The sequence below is a fragment of the Salarias fasciatus genome, chromosome 16 (assembly GCF_902148845.1).
Source record: "Salarias fasciatus chromosome 16, fSalaFa1.1, whole genome shotgun sequence".
NCBI lineage: Eukaryota > Metazoa > Chordata > Actinopteri > Blenniiformes > Blenniidae > Salarias > Salarias fasciatus.
The window spans coordinates 29,025,721-29,040,767 of record NC_043760.1 but is presented as its reverse complement, the minus strand read 5'-3'; the positions used below and the strand labels follow the sequence as shown (position 1 = coordinate 29,040,767).

The 15,047-nt window shown below is 50.2% G+C and overlaps 1 protein-coding gene across 3 annotated transcripts; it reads left to right on the top strand.

Annotated features, from left to right (window-relative positions):
- Positions 1-237: 237 nt before the first annotated feature.
- On the top strand, positions 238-14,578 carry LOC115403481 (immunoglobulin-like domain containing receptor 2). Of its 3 annotated transcripts, XM_030112377.1 has the most exons (10): positions 238-574; positions 2,523-2,852; positions 4,323-4,442; positions 9,004-9,060; positions 10,256-10,402; positions 10,489-10,650; positions 11,213-11,326; positions 11,601-11,811; positions 11,894-12,551; positions 14,085-14,578. In XM_030112377.1, exons 1-10 carry the CDS (start codon positions 532-534, stop codon positions 14,118-14,120), a joined length of 1,878 nt encoding a protein of 625 aa, XP_029968237.1. In that variant the 5' UTR covers positions 238-531; the 3' UTR covers positions 14,121-14,578. The 3 variants fall into 3 exon arrangements, with proteins under 3 accessions (XP_029968237.1, XP_029968239.1, XP_029968240.1); XM_030112379.1 differs by lacking the exon at positions 9,004-9,060 and having other exon boundaries at positions 239-574; XM_030112380.1 differs by lacking the exon at positions 11,213-11,326 and having other exon boundaries at positions 239-574.
- The last annotated feature ends 469 nt before the right edge of the window (positions 14,579-15,047 follow it).

Genomic DNA, 15,047 nt, shown 5'->3' with positions numbered 1-15,047 from the left:
AAGGGGTGAAGTTAAGAGGCGCTCACTGGTTATCCCACAACTTAAAACTTCTCATCCAGTTCATAATGTGCATTTTACATAAAGCCAAATTTAACTTTTTTTAAAAAAAACTGGGTGAAAAGCGCTCTTTCTCTCATTTCCTGAGGAAGTCTTTCAGCATGTAGCCTCTCACCCATGTGTGACCTGATTTGATGAACCTGCGGCCCCTCCTTCCCTCCTTCCCTCCCAGGATTACCACGGAGCAGACCCCAGTCCTGCTTTCAGCGCAGTTTACGCACAGATCCGGACCGGCGGACTGCTCGCAGCCCGGCTGCTGGAGGAGTCTGGGCTGGTAGCGGGAGCGCTGTCCGGGTGTCGGGGCGGCCTGGACTCACCTCTGGGTGGAGGAGTGGTACGGTCCCGTTAGACGCAGCCTGCAGCCGGAGCGGACTCGGGCTGTTTACCGCAGCCGCCGGGCGGGAGCGCACCGAGGGCGCACCGCGACATGTCTGGCGCACGGATTAACGCCACTTTACCCAGATAACGGACTGTATGATGAATTCCTGCCGGTTTGCTGTTTTCCTGGGAGCATTAGGTGAGTCCGATCCTCTTCTCTTGGAACGATAGAAAGCCCTGATTGCGCCTGTGCAACAGGTTGATCCCCTGTAAACTTCTTTCTCGTCCTGCAGAGCGCCTCCGCAGGTCCTCTGCTACTTCTTCATCTTTAACTGAATAATTTACACATTTCCGTGTTATTCAGAGTCACAGCAGCACTTCCACAGTGAACGTAACCGTGCTAATGATCAGGGAGAACACAGTGAGCAAATGTACGTTTGAGCCATTTCTCCACGATGAACTTCGTGTGTGTGTGTGTGTGTGTGTGTGTGTGTGTGTGTGTGTGTGTGTGTGTGTGTGTGTGTGTGTGTGTGTGTGTGTGTGTTAAAGTTTTTGTAACATTTGTTAAAAAAAAAAAAAGTCCCTAAAAGACACATATTTGAGCATGTGAAGTGTCCCTGAAGCCAGCCTTTTGTGCCTTATTCATGAAGTTAATCTCCTCATTCTGACCCCTCTGTGCCTTTATGGACTAAACTTCAGTCTGCTTTGGACTCCAGCTATTCAAAAGATACATTTTCACTCTTTTTCTTCCTCTTTATATTCAAATAATCAACAAAACTGACTCTTATTGAGTTATAAGCTGTCCAATACTCTGTAAATACCTTTATTTAATAAAGTGTACATCAGGTTCCTTGAAGGTTAGTCATGTCTGTTTGCCAGGGAACCTTTGAGCAACAGGTTTTTATCAAAAATGAGCAGCATATCGAGTAAAAGCCCGTGCTGTTGTTGAAATGCTGTATTGAGGTTTATCAGCAGAGCCTGAGTCAATGTGAAGGAATGCAGGGTGAAGGAAAGGCAGGAAGCGTGAGCGGCTTCGGAGAGGAAAGGTCTGAGTGTGTTCAGGAAGCCAGCAGCTGGGCTCCGCCGGGACTCTCTCTGCCTCTGAAGCATCCTCTGACGGTGAAACGAAGCCTGTAGGTGTGAATCCCGGCGGGGATGAAGACACCTGCCCCTGAAACCCCTCATTACCCCGCCGGCTGGGTAAACAGCGGTTAACAGGTGTGTTTGTCATGCATTCAGCAGGACTCACACAGTAACCGTTGGCTTTAAATCTCTGCTGGTTAATTGGTCTGTTCACATCCAGCTGGACGCGGCCGGCTGCTCCCATTGGCTGGGAGGCTCCGGCATCCTCCCCCTCTTTCAGCTCCTCAAGTGGGACAAGGGGGGGTTCCAACAATGGACTGGTCCATGATGGAAAAAAAAAGAAACAAAGGGAAGACCTCAGCTCTTATGCAGTGGGAATTTCACAGCTCCGGCACCCCTCCTCCATGTTACGCTGTAAAAGCCACGCCGCTGTACCACTGCATCCACCGCACTGGCTCAGATCAGACTGCAGATTTCAGCAGAGAGTCGGGATGCGTTCACCGTGAAGCACGAAGCCCAGAGCTGGAGCTGGGCTCGCAGGGCGCCGGACTGGCTTTTGTTTTGATTTCCTGTCTTCTGGTAAATGTTTGGAGCCAGTTCCTGCCCCACCCACAGCTAATATGAGCAGCAGAAATTACCCACAAGCATGTGTGATGACAACCCCCCCGGCTCTTCGGGGGCCTCCCCAGCCCCCCACACAGGAATGTGACCTCCTGACCCCCGCCCGGAGCAGCAGAGGAGCCCCCACACACCTAATCTCCCTCCCCGACTCTGCGCTGCTTTGATAGGATGTTAATGATGCTTCAGACAGAAAACTCACAGCTGCTTCTTCATAGTGAAGTCCAGGCTTCCTCTTCCACGTGTTCTCGTATCACTGATATTACAATAAATCATACAGAATTGTACTGTATAATGTCATGTGTTACTTATGTTAAGTTGAGTCCAAACTTATTAAGAATTCTGTTTTCTTTAAATTTGCACCACTGACTCGCTGGATTGAAGCCTCGTTTGAAAACTATTAGAAATAACGGCACCTTCCTCTCTCCTTTGTGTGTGTGTGTCAGTGTGTGTGTGCACCGGCGTGCACGTGACGGTGCGGGAGAAGCAGCGGTTTGCGATGCTGTTCCAGTCCGTGGTGCTGCCGTGCCAGTACCAGACGGCGTCCGCCCAGACGCCGGTGGTGCAGTGGTGGTACAAGTCGTACTGCCGGGACCGCACCAGGGACTCCTTCAGCCTGCCCGAGAGCCTGGGGGCCAAGGCGTCCGACCTGGGGCCCGGCTCGCACCTGGAGTGCTCCGACAGCAGCCGCACGGTGCGGGTGGTGGCCTCGGCGCAGGGGGCGTCCATGACGCTGGCCGAGCACTACAAGGGCAGAGACATCGCCATCGTCAACAGTAATGTCCCCGCCTCTGTCCCTCTGACCGTCTCCTGCTCTCTACACCCGTTTACACAGCAGTCCAGGCCAAAACGCGCCGTGTCCACGATCCAGCGGCTTTCAGAAAGTTGTGTTTTCGCCCGTCTAAATGGAGACAGACAGCGTGCGAACAGTTTTCACCTGTTAACGTTACAGTGGCAACGGAGACCCGGCTGGAGGAGGAGGCTCCAGAGAACACACACACACACACACACACACACACACACACACACACACACACACACACACACACACACACACGTTTATAGCGCCCTCTGTCCTCGAGTCCCTTATCAGGGTGAAACAGACGCCTTCTATACAAACATGTTGTTAAATATGTGATTGAAAAAAACAAAAAGAGATCTTTATTGCCGATCAGGTTCTTTTCATTCCTCTTCAGTCTCATGTGTGTGTGGGTCAGAGAACCAGGGAGGCTGGAGCAGGTCTGGATGAGACCGGGGGTGTCAGACACACTGGGCCCAGCAGAACAGAGACATGATAACCTTTAGATTCAAACTTTAAAGTTTTTCTCTGTTGTGGAGCAGAGTGTGCTTCAGTGCTAACCACCACGGACGGGTTTTAAACATGTCCATGGACCAGCAGGACGGAGTGTAAAGAGGTCTTAAGAAGGGCTTGAAGATGTATGGAAGAGAAAAAAAAACTGATTGAGTTTAGTGCAGGGAAGAAGAGCTGCAAGAAGTGAAGTGTTTTTCAAAATAAAACTCAATGCAAACTAATGGAAATTTGAGTGTATACTTTCATAATAAACCTTTTTTTTTTTCTCTTTGCGGCCCGGTCCTGGGCCACGGCCCAGTGGTTAGGAACCTTGGTATACATGATGAGAATTTCGATACTTTCACCAAATCAAACAATTACGAGCAGAAAATAATAAGAAAATAAGAATAATAAGAAAAAAAAATCGTACAGCAGAAAATAGCAACAATCTCAACATAAATCCGGTTTTAACGAACCCTTCTGGTGAGCTGTCGCAGAGGACCTTCTCCTGCAGCTGTTCCATCATGCCTGTTTTTCCAGACTCACCCTGACACTCTGGGTTGGACCTTCTTGGGTCCAGATTTTGCTCCCGTTCCTTATCTTTGACACCCCTGGATCGGACCCTCAGGTCATTCCAGATCGCTCCTGTACTGACAGCTGGTCTGTCGTCCACTGATCCGTCTCACTGAACCCTCCGGACTCTGGACAGGCTGCTGTTCCGTCACAGACACGGTCAAGCATCTAGACACCCAGTAGCTTTGGAGATCACCCACAGCACACAGGAAGAACATGCAAACTCCACACAGAAGTGCTCATTCACTCTGTGGATGTTCAACCACGGCAGGCAGCTGATTGTTGAGGAGAGAATCACAGAGAAGCCATCGGGAGTGTGATCTGGTCTGATTTGAGCGTCCTCTGACTCTGTGTGTGTGTGTGTGTGTGTGTGTGCACGCAGAGGCAGACCTGCGTATCGGCGAGCTGCAGTGGGGCGACAGCGGAGTGTACTTCTGTAAGGTGGTGATCGCCGACGACCTGGAGGGGAAGAACGAGGCGCAGCTGGAGCTGCTGGTGCTCGGTACACACACCTCTCACACACCTCTCACTCTTTCATCACTACGTGCACGAAGGCCTTCTCATGCATGGTCCAGAAAAGGTTGAGGACATTCTTTTTCTTCCTCTAAGTCTAAATTCCCTAAGTCGGTACGCGGTTCCCATGGAAACGAGCTGTGTTCCTCTTCCCGTGGCCTCCGTCCTCCATGACAGACGCCATTGTCTGGGCTCTCCAGAGGGCCGGTCTGGATTTGGCCGAGCCGGGACGTTTGAAGCCAGCTCGCCGCTGCGGGCGTGGTCTGACGTCTCTCTGCGTTCTCAGTGAAGAGACAGAAACAGTCATGAACGCTGTAGCTGGAGACGTTCACAGCCCGACAGGGATTCATGCTCCATCGGTTACGGCTGGATTCCAGCACTTCCTGTCTGTCTGTCTCACCAGCGGTCCCCAAACCTGTTTCACCACGGGCCGGTCCCGGTCCGCCGGCCAGAGGGTAGACGGAGCCTATTCCAGCTGTTTCCTTCCAGATTCTGTGTTTGATTCTGCACCAGTTTGTCCTGAGTCTGACCTGAGCCGACCGGATCTCTCATTCACCTGTAAACTTTAGTACTTTTTATTTAGTTTTTCCAAATCAGCGACGTTATCTCATCAGTGCGAAAAGGTTAAAAGATGGAACCTCCATCAAGACGCACTCAGAGTCCTACACAGGAAGGTTTTCAGTGGAATTCATCCTGTTTCATTTGAAATTCTGTTATCATCGCATTTATTTATCAAGATAAAAAAATACTTTTCTACCAAAATGAAAAGAAAAGACATCCACAACCATCTGCTTTTCACTTGTCTGCTTGAGTGAAAACATCGTCTGTGCTCTTGTTACAGTCTTTCTTCCCTCAGTTGCGTGTTCGTCCAGTGAAGTGAGGAATGTGAGTGTCCTGGCAGCCCCGACTTTAAGAAGAGAGACAGTCTGCTCATTCATGCAGCCTCCTCCGCTCAGCTCTAATCTGATTAGAATCGGCCTCCAGGAGGGAAGAGGGGGCCTTAAACTTGTCAGGGTAACAGCACCGGCTGGATTTCAGGCGCTCAGGACTTCAGCATTCGTACGGTGCAGCTGAGAGGAGAGTGTGTGTCGGGGTGTGTTCTCCTGATCGGCAGGAAAGATATAAGTCAAACTGTATTCTAATGATGGGTTGCTTTTGGAAACAGTCTGATGCATCAAACCCCTCAGTAGAGAACTCCTCCAGTAGGACGTCACTCAGAGAAACAACAAACCGCCCGCCTGAACTGGAAGAACCCTGTCACTGGTTGTCTGTATGGGAGGACTGAAGCAGGAAGCAGAGTGTTGGTGAATCAGGTCTTAATCCAGATCATCTGCTCCAGGCTCTGCAGGGAGAGGTTCTGATCAACAGGATCAGTGAGATCTAACAGGATCAGAGCAGAGACTAGAACAGAAACTACAACAGAGACCAGAACCGGACCAGAACAGAGACCGGAACAGGATCAGAGCAGAGACCAGAACAGAGGCCAGTTCATCGAGGCCATGAGGAGATCATTAGTAACTTAAACAAAGCTGTCTCTGGTTTATGATGGGCTCTAGAACCTGGCATCTGATCTATGATGAGCTCAAGGACCCGTTCTTTGGTCTATAATGAGCTCTCGATCCTGGTTTCTGGTCTGTGATGGGCTCTAGAAGCTGGTCTCCGGTCTATAATGAGCTCTACAACCTGTCGTCTGGTCCATGATGAACTCTAGAACCTGGTTTCTGGTCTATGATGAGCTCTAGAACTTGGTCTTTGGTCTATAATGAGCTCTAGAACTTGACTGAAAAGACTATATTGGTCTGTAACTTGTTAGAACAGCTGGATCAAGGGTGGGCTTTTTGAGGAGAGGTTTAATAACAGAACCTTAAAGGCCTGTGGAACAGAGCCTGTTGCTAAAGATAAGTTGATCTGATCTAATATTGATGTACTGATCAGGGGGAAAATGTCTTTAAACAGTCTCGTCAGGTTGGATCAATGGACAAGTTGTAGGTTTATATGAAGACTTCAGAGAGTTCTTTTGGAGGCAGCTGGATGGTTGTGAGTCAGGTTCTACTGACAGATCTGAGGATGTGGTTGGTCGGTCTGTGACCACTTTGGGGAGAGTGCTTTCAATTTTATCTCTAATAGTTATGATTTTGTGGTTGAAGAAGTTTATAAAATCATTCCTGCTTAAAGCTCGTGTCCGGAGTTTCCGTTCATTTCCAACGTATGTATCATTTTTCAACAGAGCTTAAATGTGTTAGTCTGGTTCGATACTACAATATAATATTAGCATAAAGCAATATAAAAATGTATTTATGAGCCCCGCCTTCGTCTCATAGACCCCCATGTTATCCGAAAAAGCGCCGGTCAGCGTCAGCCAATAGATTTCGAGCTTCCGCATTCTCGTGTTGTCAATCAAAGTGTGGAGCAGTCAGAGAGCACGGTCGCTCGCCCAGGCAGAGGAGAGTTAGCTACGCAGCAGCCGCCCCGCTCACCTCGGATATATCCATGGTCTGCTGAACATCCACCGTAAACAGCTAAACATGTAGGATGCTGTAGGACTCGGAGGTTCTCATTTTCACCCGACAGATAATAGCGTGCACAATTAAAGGGGCGTGGCTTGGTCGCTCATGAAAGCAGAGGGAGGGCGGAACCTCGAAACATTGGATTAAAAAAAAAACCTCTCTCTTTCAAAACTCCGGACACGAGCTTTAAGGCTGGAGGGATCTGAGGTTCAACAGAGCTGTGACTGTCAGCCTGGCTATGGTATTAAAGAGGAACCTGGGGTTGTTCTGGTTTTCTTCTATTAAGGAGTAATTATAGACAGTTCCAACTTTAAGGAGAATCTTTTTTATATAGATTAGCAAACTCTCTCTCCAGGCAGCAGAAAACACCTCGAGTTGAGTTAGATATCAATACAAGACTGATCACAAAAAACCCCAAAGGAAATGGTCTCACCTACCGTCTTGTCTGCTACTGCGATTTTTAACCAGTTTTTTTATTTTTTTTTATTTGTGAACATGACAGTTTGTTTCTGAGATAAATCAGCAGCTGTGAGAGAAAGCATGTAGCTGTCATTTTTGTGGGTGAGCAGGTTGATGCTGCATTATGTTTGCTCTGTAAATCGTCTATAAATGAGTCTGGGACGTTCAAACTCAACAGTTTGCCTCTTGAATGAAACATCAGACCTTTCAGATAAATCCACTTTGGCGCTGATCTGCTGTTCTGCTGCACTTTAAATGACTCTAAGGCATGTTGGCTTCACTGATTTCTCTTCAGTTAGTTGGAAACAGCCTCTTTTCCAGATTATCTGCTGCTCATCCTCTCTTTCTTTCTTTCTTTCTCTGAATGCGCTGTGTTTCTGCCGCCGTCCTTCCTGCTCCTCCTCGGCTTCCTCGGGTTGCTCAGCGCCACGGCCGCTATTTACTGTAGATCAGCGTGCCGGGCCGGGGCAGCCGCATATTACTGCTCCCCGTCGCCACGGTAACAGCCGAGTCAGCCGTGCCGGGTGTGTGTGTGGTCAGACCGCGGCCGCTGGCTCCTGTAATCACGGTGTTTCAGCCCTCGTAATGAGCAGGAGCACGTCTGGTGCACCCTCCTCGCCGCCTTTCCCCCTCTTTATCTCACGCATGAAGCACAAAGGCACACTGTTTCACCTTGTTTCCATCGGCTCTCATGGTACATTGTGATGTGACCCCGTTCCCAGACGCCGCGTCCATCCCCTTGCCTGTGTGTGTGTGTGTGTGTTTGTAGCCTGGAAGCCACCGGAGAGGCATGTTGGGCTGAACTCTGAACTATGACTTCATGTTAGTCTAACACCGAGCAGTCTGCAGCTTTAAGAGTGTGTGTGATGACATTCAGAGTGTGTTTTACTGCAGGCTTCTGTCTGTGTTCAGATAAACCAAAGATAATGAGGAAGCTGTGACTCAGGAGAAACCTTGAAATCAGCATTTCCCCTCTATTACAAACCCATTTATCTTTGTAAATCTGGCTGATCACTCTGAAGTTTGGGTTTCCTTTTGTGTTTTAGAGCAGCAGACGATGCTCAGGTCTTCAGGAAATTCATAATCACTGTATTTATAGCTCATAAAATGATGAAAGATGGACATAAAGTGTTAGGTTTGTGGCTTTCCTTTTTAAATACAACAGTAATTTGCTGTAAATTTATTGTGTTAATCTGAAACGATGGAATATTCCAATTGACAATGCAACAGCCAAGTAAAAAAACATTTCCTTGAAGCTTTGAGTTGCTTTTCGCACATTAGAAAATAACTGGAGTTATTTTCTCTTCAAGTTTCCTTTAGTTTTCCTGAAACTTGAACCCAATCAGAGAGATCTGAGTTTGTTCAGTGGACGTTCTCATGATGTGGTTTTGTTGTAAAAATCTAACCGTAGCTCTCTGCGTTGAAACACTCCATGCCTGTTTTCTGGCCGCTGGTTTTCTGGCTGCTTCGGCCCCTCACACCGTGCATGACCCCAGTCCTCTGTTGGCTCTGATCGATCCCTCGACGCCTGCTTCCGGCCTCCTCCGCCGCCGGCCTTCACCTGTGCTCTCCCTCTCTCTGCAGGCAGGAAGCTTGAGCAGAACGATCTTCTACCTGAGTTTGATGTGGAGATCATGCCAGGTACGCCCTCTCAGCTGCATCCTGTCTCACCGCCTGGCTTTTTCCCTGAATCACATCCTCTTTCACTAACAGCTTCTTTTCCTCTGCTGGCGATCATCAAGTCACAGAACCGAGCAGTTAGCAGAATGTGCCCCAGACGGGTGGCTGTTAGAGCCGGAGGCAGCAGACGCTGGCAGATCTTATCCTTTCTTTCACATCATGAATTTCCCGGGGGGATGAGTGTTGACTTGAGGAGCGGCTCTCGGTGCGTCCCGCTCCTCGGCGCTCCCTCAGGAAGCGTGTGGTTCGGCTCTGGGCGCTTTACAGATGTGCTGGTGGATAAAAGTCAGTGGCAGTTCCCTCCAGAACGCCCAGAGTTTCCTCCTCTGGACATGTCAGACATCTGGAATCACAGACGTTTTCTGAACGTTTAGAGCTGATTGTGACCAGGCTGGTGTGAACAGCTGAGGACGGCATCTCAAACTCACCAGAGACGAGTTAAACCGATGCAGACGGCGGGTTTAGCGTCTCTTCTGTTGCTACCTGCAGCTTTCAGGATGGGTTAAAATGTTTTTATTGGTGTCTGAGGCATTATGTGACCGTGCACCCTCATACCTGAATATGTTCCCAAAAACATCCCCTGAAGCTGAACTGCTCACCAAACCAAATGTAATCTAACATGAAGCATGGAGAAATGGCAGTTTTTAGTTTGTATTTCTGCAAACTTCATTTTAAGAAACAGCTTTAAATGGACTTTTATGCCACTGCTTTCAGTTATCTGTCCTAATTATTTTCTTATCTTTTATTTCATGTATTTTAATCTTGAATTATCTTATAATTCATTTTATTTTCACATTTGCTGAATATGTTTCGTATTGTACTTTCTCATTCGACATGAAAACCCAGTAAGTTGCACTTTGTGTGTGAGGGGCGATGAAAGGATGAATATGATAAATTAGAGTAATATGATGCTGACAGCTGACTGTTAGGACAGTATTTCTGTCTTAAACTTCGACTGTGTTGTTAGTAAAGTGTTTAAATCAGTGTGATTCACCCGTTCCAGTGTTGATAACGCCGATATGAACAAACGGTGAAGTTTCTTTCTATTCTCTGGTTTGACGTTCCTGCAGTGGTGTTGCTGAAGCTGACGTCTGGATGTGTGTGAGCTGAACGGTGTGTGTGTGTGTGTGTGTGTGTGTTTGTGTCGGTCCTCCAGAGTGGGCCTTCGTGGGCTCGGTGGTCCTGGGCGGCGTCCTGCTCCTGCTCCTGCTGGGGGTCTGCTGGTGCCAGTGCTGTCCTCACTCCTGCTGCTGCTACGTCCGTTGCTGCTGCTGCCCGGACAGCTGCTGCTGCCCCCGACACCGTGAGGCCCCCACACACACACACACACACACACACACACACACACACACACACACACACACAAGGGTAACCGCTCTGTTCCTGCAGTGTATGAGGCGGGGAAGATGGCCAAGAGCGGCCAGGCGGCTCAGGTCCCGGTGTATCCCTACTACATCCCCGGGGTTCCTGCCATTCTCCCCGTGGCTCCTCCGTCCCGCCTGGAGCCCAAGATGTCCTCCGTCCCCTCAGTGGAGAACAACCTGGCTGCAGGTCAGAGCCCACGCTCTTCACTTTCTTTGCTTCAGTGCAAGGTCGCATTTCCAATCACTTTTGAAAGTCAAAGCATCAAACTGTGAAAATGAACAGCTCCTAAAATGTACTCAAGAAAAAAGACAAACTCATCGCTAGAGGTTGAAGGATGAGACAATTTTCAGTAGGGAAGACTAGAAAGTAGACTTCTGTGTTAAAATGAAGAATGAAAATAAAGGGTCCGGGTTAAACCACAGCAGGTCATGAAAACTCTCAGTCCAGCAGAGACCGAGGAGACAGGAAGGAAGCGAAGAGCTATTGCTAACCTTTAGGTGGTAGATCCTGAAGGCGGGGCCTCTTGGACCTTCTTCTGACCCCTGGTGGACTAACCCTCATCTCATCTGTCATGTCTCATCATGTCTCATCCCTGTTGCTCAATCCAACCCGGTCCATGTCTGTCAGCCTGCTGCATGCTGGGGAATTAAACCTGGTTACCATTATCATTGTCTGTCATTGCATGATCATGTCCGTGTGTGTGTATATATATACGTGTGTGTGTGTGTGTGTGTCTTTACGTCTACAGTGCGCAGTGGTTACCGACTGAAAGCCAGTCCAGACCAGGACTCAATGAAAGTTCTGTACTACATAGAAAAGGAGCTGGGTCAGTTTCCCTCCAGCAGGGCGGCGGCGGTGAAACGTAAGGCTGCTCAGACCAGATCCGGGCGGCGGCGTGTGTGTGTGTGTGTGTGTCTGTGTTACCAGTGCTTCTCTGTCACACACACTCTCTTCCTATCCCTTAACAAGTGATCACTTGGTTTGCTAGCATAGCGGAGTTAGCTTAGCTCTAGAGTCAGTGTCTTGTTGACTGTTTGCGGCCCTCCGTTCATTCTGACCGATCACGTGACGGGTTAGCGGAGGAAGTGGAGCAGCTGCTGGTTGAGGCTGATGTGCTGCTGTTTGTGCTCCGGCAGCCAGCAGCCTGTCAGAGCTGAGCTCGCTTCACGACGGCGGCGCCACAGACTTCAGACACACCTACCAGACGGTCCAGATGAAGGCGCTGCCGCCCATCGCCGACCTCCACGACCTCCACGACCTCTCGGTGCTGAGGGCGGCTCCGGCCAAGCAGAGCCGGAGGCCCAGACTGGACCGGGGCAACCAGTCCGACGACGAGCTGGACCGCAGGTACGGCAGGTCACCCCGGTAACCCCGGCCTGGTCCGGGGCGGCTGCATGTGGCCTCATGTCGGACCCCCTCCCTGCTCCAGGTGGAACTCGCGCTCGGAGCACCTGCAGAGGAAGACGCTGAGCCGGAGAGGACGCACCGGCTCCCTGGACGAGCTGGAGGAGTTCGCCCGGTCCTACGGGTCCCGCGGCCGTCGGGCCGAGCCCCCGGACCGGCACTACGAGCCGGACTACGGCCCCCCCAGGCGCTTCTGCAGGGACCAGGACGAGGACTGGTACCGCCGCAGCCCCTCGCCCGGCCTCCAGAAGAGGAGGGACACCTGGGACAGCGACCGGCCGTCCCGGCCGCCGCAGGGCCGGGCCTACGACCACGCCTTCCTCGACGGCGTGCTGGAGAGCAAGGCCAGGGCGCGGGGCGGGGACAGGGGGGGCGGGCGGGCCGACGAGGACAGCGACACCCCCTCCAAAGGCAGCTCCAGGGGGAAGGCCAGCGACAGCTACTACAGCCGGTCTCCCAGCAACCGTCCGGAGGAGGATGACCCGCTGCCGCCGTACTCCGAGCGGGAGGCGGAGCGCCACCGCAGGGCCGACCCGGCCCCGGCCCCGGACCGCTACCGCACCGCAGAGCCCCCCCGCTCCGACGCCGCCATGAGGCCTTTCTCCTACACCCGCCCCCACACAATGCAGGGGGGCAGAGAGGACCGGGACCGGGACTGGGACCGGGACCGGAGCCGGAACCTGGTGAGTTACTTGTAGCGGGAACCGGGACTTGACCTCCTTCCTCTCCTGCTCTCAGGAACAGAGCCTGTAAACACCGACGGCCCAGCTTCCTCTTACTGCCAGCAGGGAGCCGGCCAAACCCAGAGGACCGGTCTCCAGTCCGTCAGACACACACACACACACACACACACACACACACACACACACACACACAGCTCAACCTCACATACATGTCTGAAGGAGCAGGTGAAGAAAACACACACTGGGACGAGGCATCCTGCCACCTTGTGGCCATCTGCTCCCATTTTTAGCTAATTATAATAAATCAACTTTTACATCTGATGAATGAATAGTGTTTAGAATGGTTACTGAAAGGCCTTTAAAGTACAAAATATTGACTATCAAAATACGAGTTGTAAAGTTTGACAAATGCCATAATGTGAAACTAATATTAAAGAATTCATAGGTTTGACATCTAAAATGAAAATAAATGACTTACACAGTGCTGTAAGTAATGGTTCACGTGTGGAAACGTGTTGAGCTTGAGAGAGCAGAGGTCAGCAGCTTCAGAAAAGCACTGACCCTCCCGGAGTGTGAGGCGGGACCTCCTGCCCCCGGCCGTCCTGTCCTCCCGTCATTTCCTCTCCTCCGGCGACTCTGAATCCGCTCAGATAGCAGAGTGGAAATGTGCAGCAGAAGACCGGATTTTATTTTTAGCTGCTCAAATGTGACTTTTCACACACTTTTGATGCATGATGTAGCTTACCGTTTTTCATCCATTTCACTTTGAAATGCTAAAGCCTCATTAAACCTGAAGAAACGTCAGTGAGAAACATATCAGTACCGTTCATTCAGTGGCAGTGGGAACCCAGAAGCAGTTCAGTGAGTCTTCAGGTGAGGAACACAGCTCCAAGCTAAATAAACGTCATTCCAAATCAGCTGACGTGTGGAAACACAGCTGCATGGTTCAAACGTCTGGCTCATGGACCAAAACCGGCTCGCCAGAGGACCAAATGGCGCCTGTAATCAGATTACAAAGTCCAGAACTTAACCATTTATATTAATGTCAGTAGATATAACAAAAACACGGAACAGTGTGATTTCATGAGGATTTCAGACTGCAGTGTGAGGAGCTACAAGCTTTTACCGGCATTACTCTGAAAGAGTCTCTGGAGCCACGTGTTCCCAGATGTTCCCAGATGTTCCCAGAACGTTCTGACTTGAAAACTGCTGACAGTAAGAAAACAAAGGATGAGGTTGATGTTGTATTTTGATATGTGAAGATGTTTTACGCTGTTTTCTCCCTCATGTCTTTCATTTAAAGAGTCTTAACACTGTTTTTCTACATGCTTCATGTGTGTCCAGCTGCAGCTTTTATTAACATACCTGTGGAGGGAACGGCTCTCTAGGTCACCTGTGCTTCAAACGCTTGTGGAACACACAGGAAGTGTCGGGTGCATGGCGTGTGTGTGTGTGTGTGTGTGTGTGTGTGTGTGTGGGACTAACACTGCACGGCTCTAACCTGCGGCCTCTCTCGGTGTGTTTCCCTGACAGAGCACGGCACTGAGCAGGGACACTCTCATAGTGTGACGGGGCTCCTCCCGCCTCCAGCCGCACGCTGCTTCATTATAACCACGCCGTCAGCCGCCGCGTCGCACCGCGCCACGCCGCGCTGCCACGCCGTCACCCGCCTGACGTCCGGCCACCGACACAGCATGCCGTCCTCTGTCTGTCAGTAGAGGAGAGTTCTGCCATACCTGTGTGTGTGTGTGTGTGTTTATGTTCAGCTGTGGAATCGCGACGTGCTGATTGCAGGACTCACATCAGTGCCAACATGTTTTTGTTGTTATTTGCTGGCTCCAGAGTGTAACTCTCATGTCGGCCTTCGGCCGTCACACTCGGCCCTCTGCACGGACTCAGGGTCACTGTGTGTGTATTTTTGTATCCTCCTCTCTTTCACGTTGTGACTCTGTGTGTGCACCTTGAACTGTCTCACAGATTGGAATTGCACTGTTTAAATACTTTTTGAATAAAGAAAGTAGCAGATGTGTGTGATCTCTCCCATTAGTCCCATGAAACACGGATTCTTCAGAACAACCCGGCGTTATCGTCTGCTCGGGGTTTGTGATCCGTACCTCCAAACAGCAGCCACGGTTCTCCTCTTGGATCCGGTTTCACACACAGATGCGGCGTCACCGTGTTTTTCTTCTTCTTTGCATATGAAGTGAAATCTGATCGGACGTCAACACAGCTTCAGGCAGCAGAGGCTGAACTGACAGGACTGATCTGTTCACACGCAAACATCACATTCAAGGCCTTCAGTGCTTTAGCTGGCTGTGTTCATTAGCGTGTTTGATCAGTTCCGGTTTGAACTAGCGCTTGTAGCATCTCTTCTTTCTAGATTTGTTTAAAATGTATTTTTTAATCTACATCATAACTTACTGAGTTTCACAGCAAGTAGAGTAAAACCTCGGTCCTCGCTGGATATGAGAGAGAAACTGGTTTCTGGATTTAGAC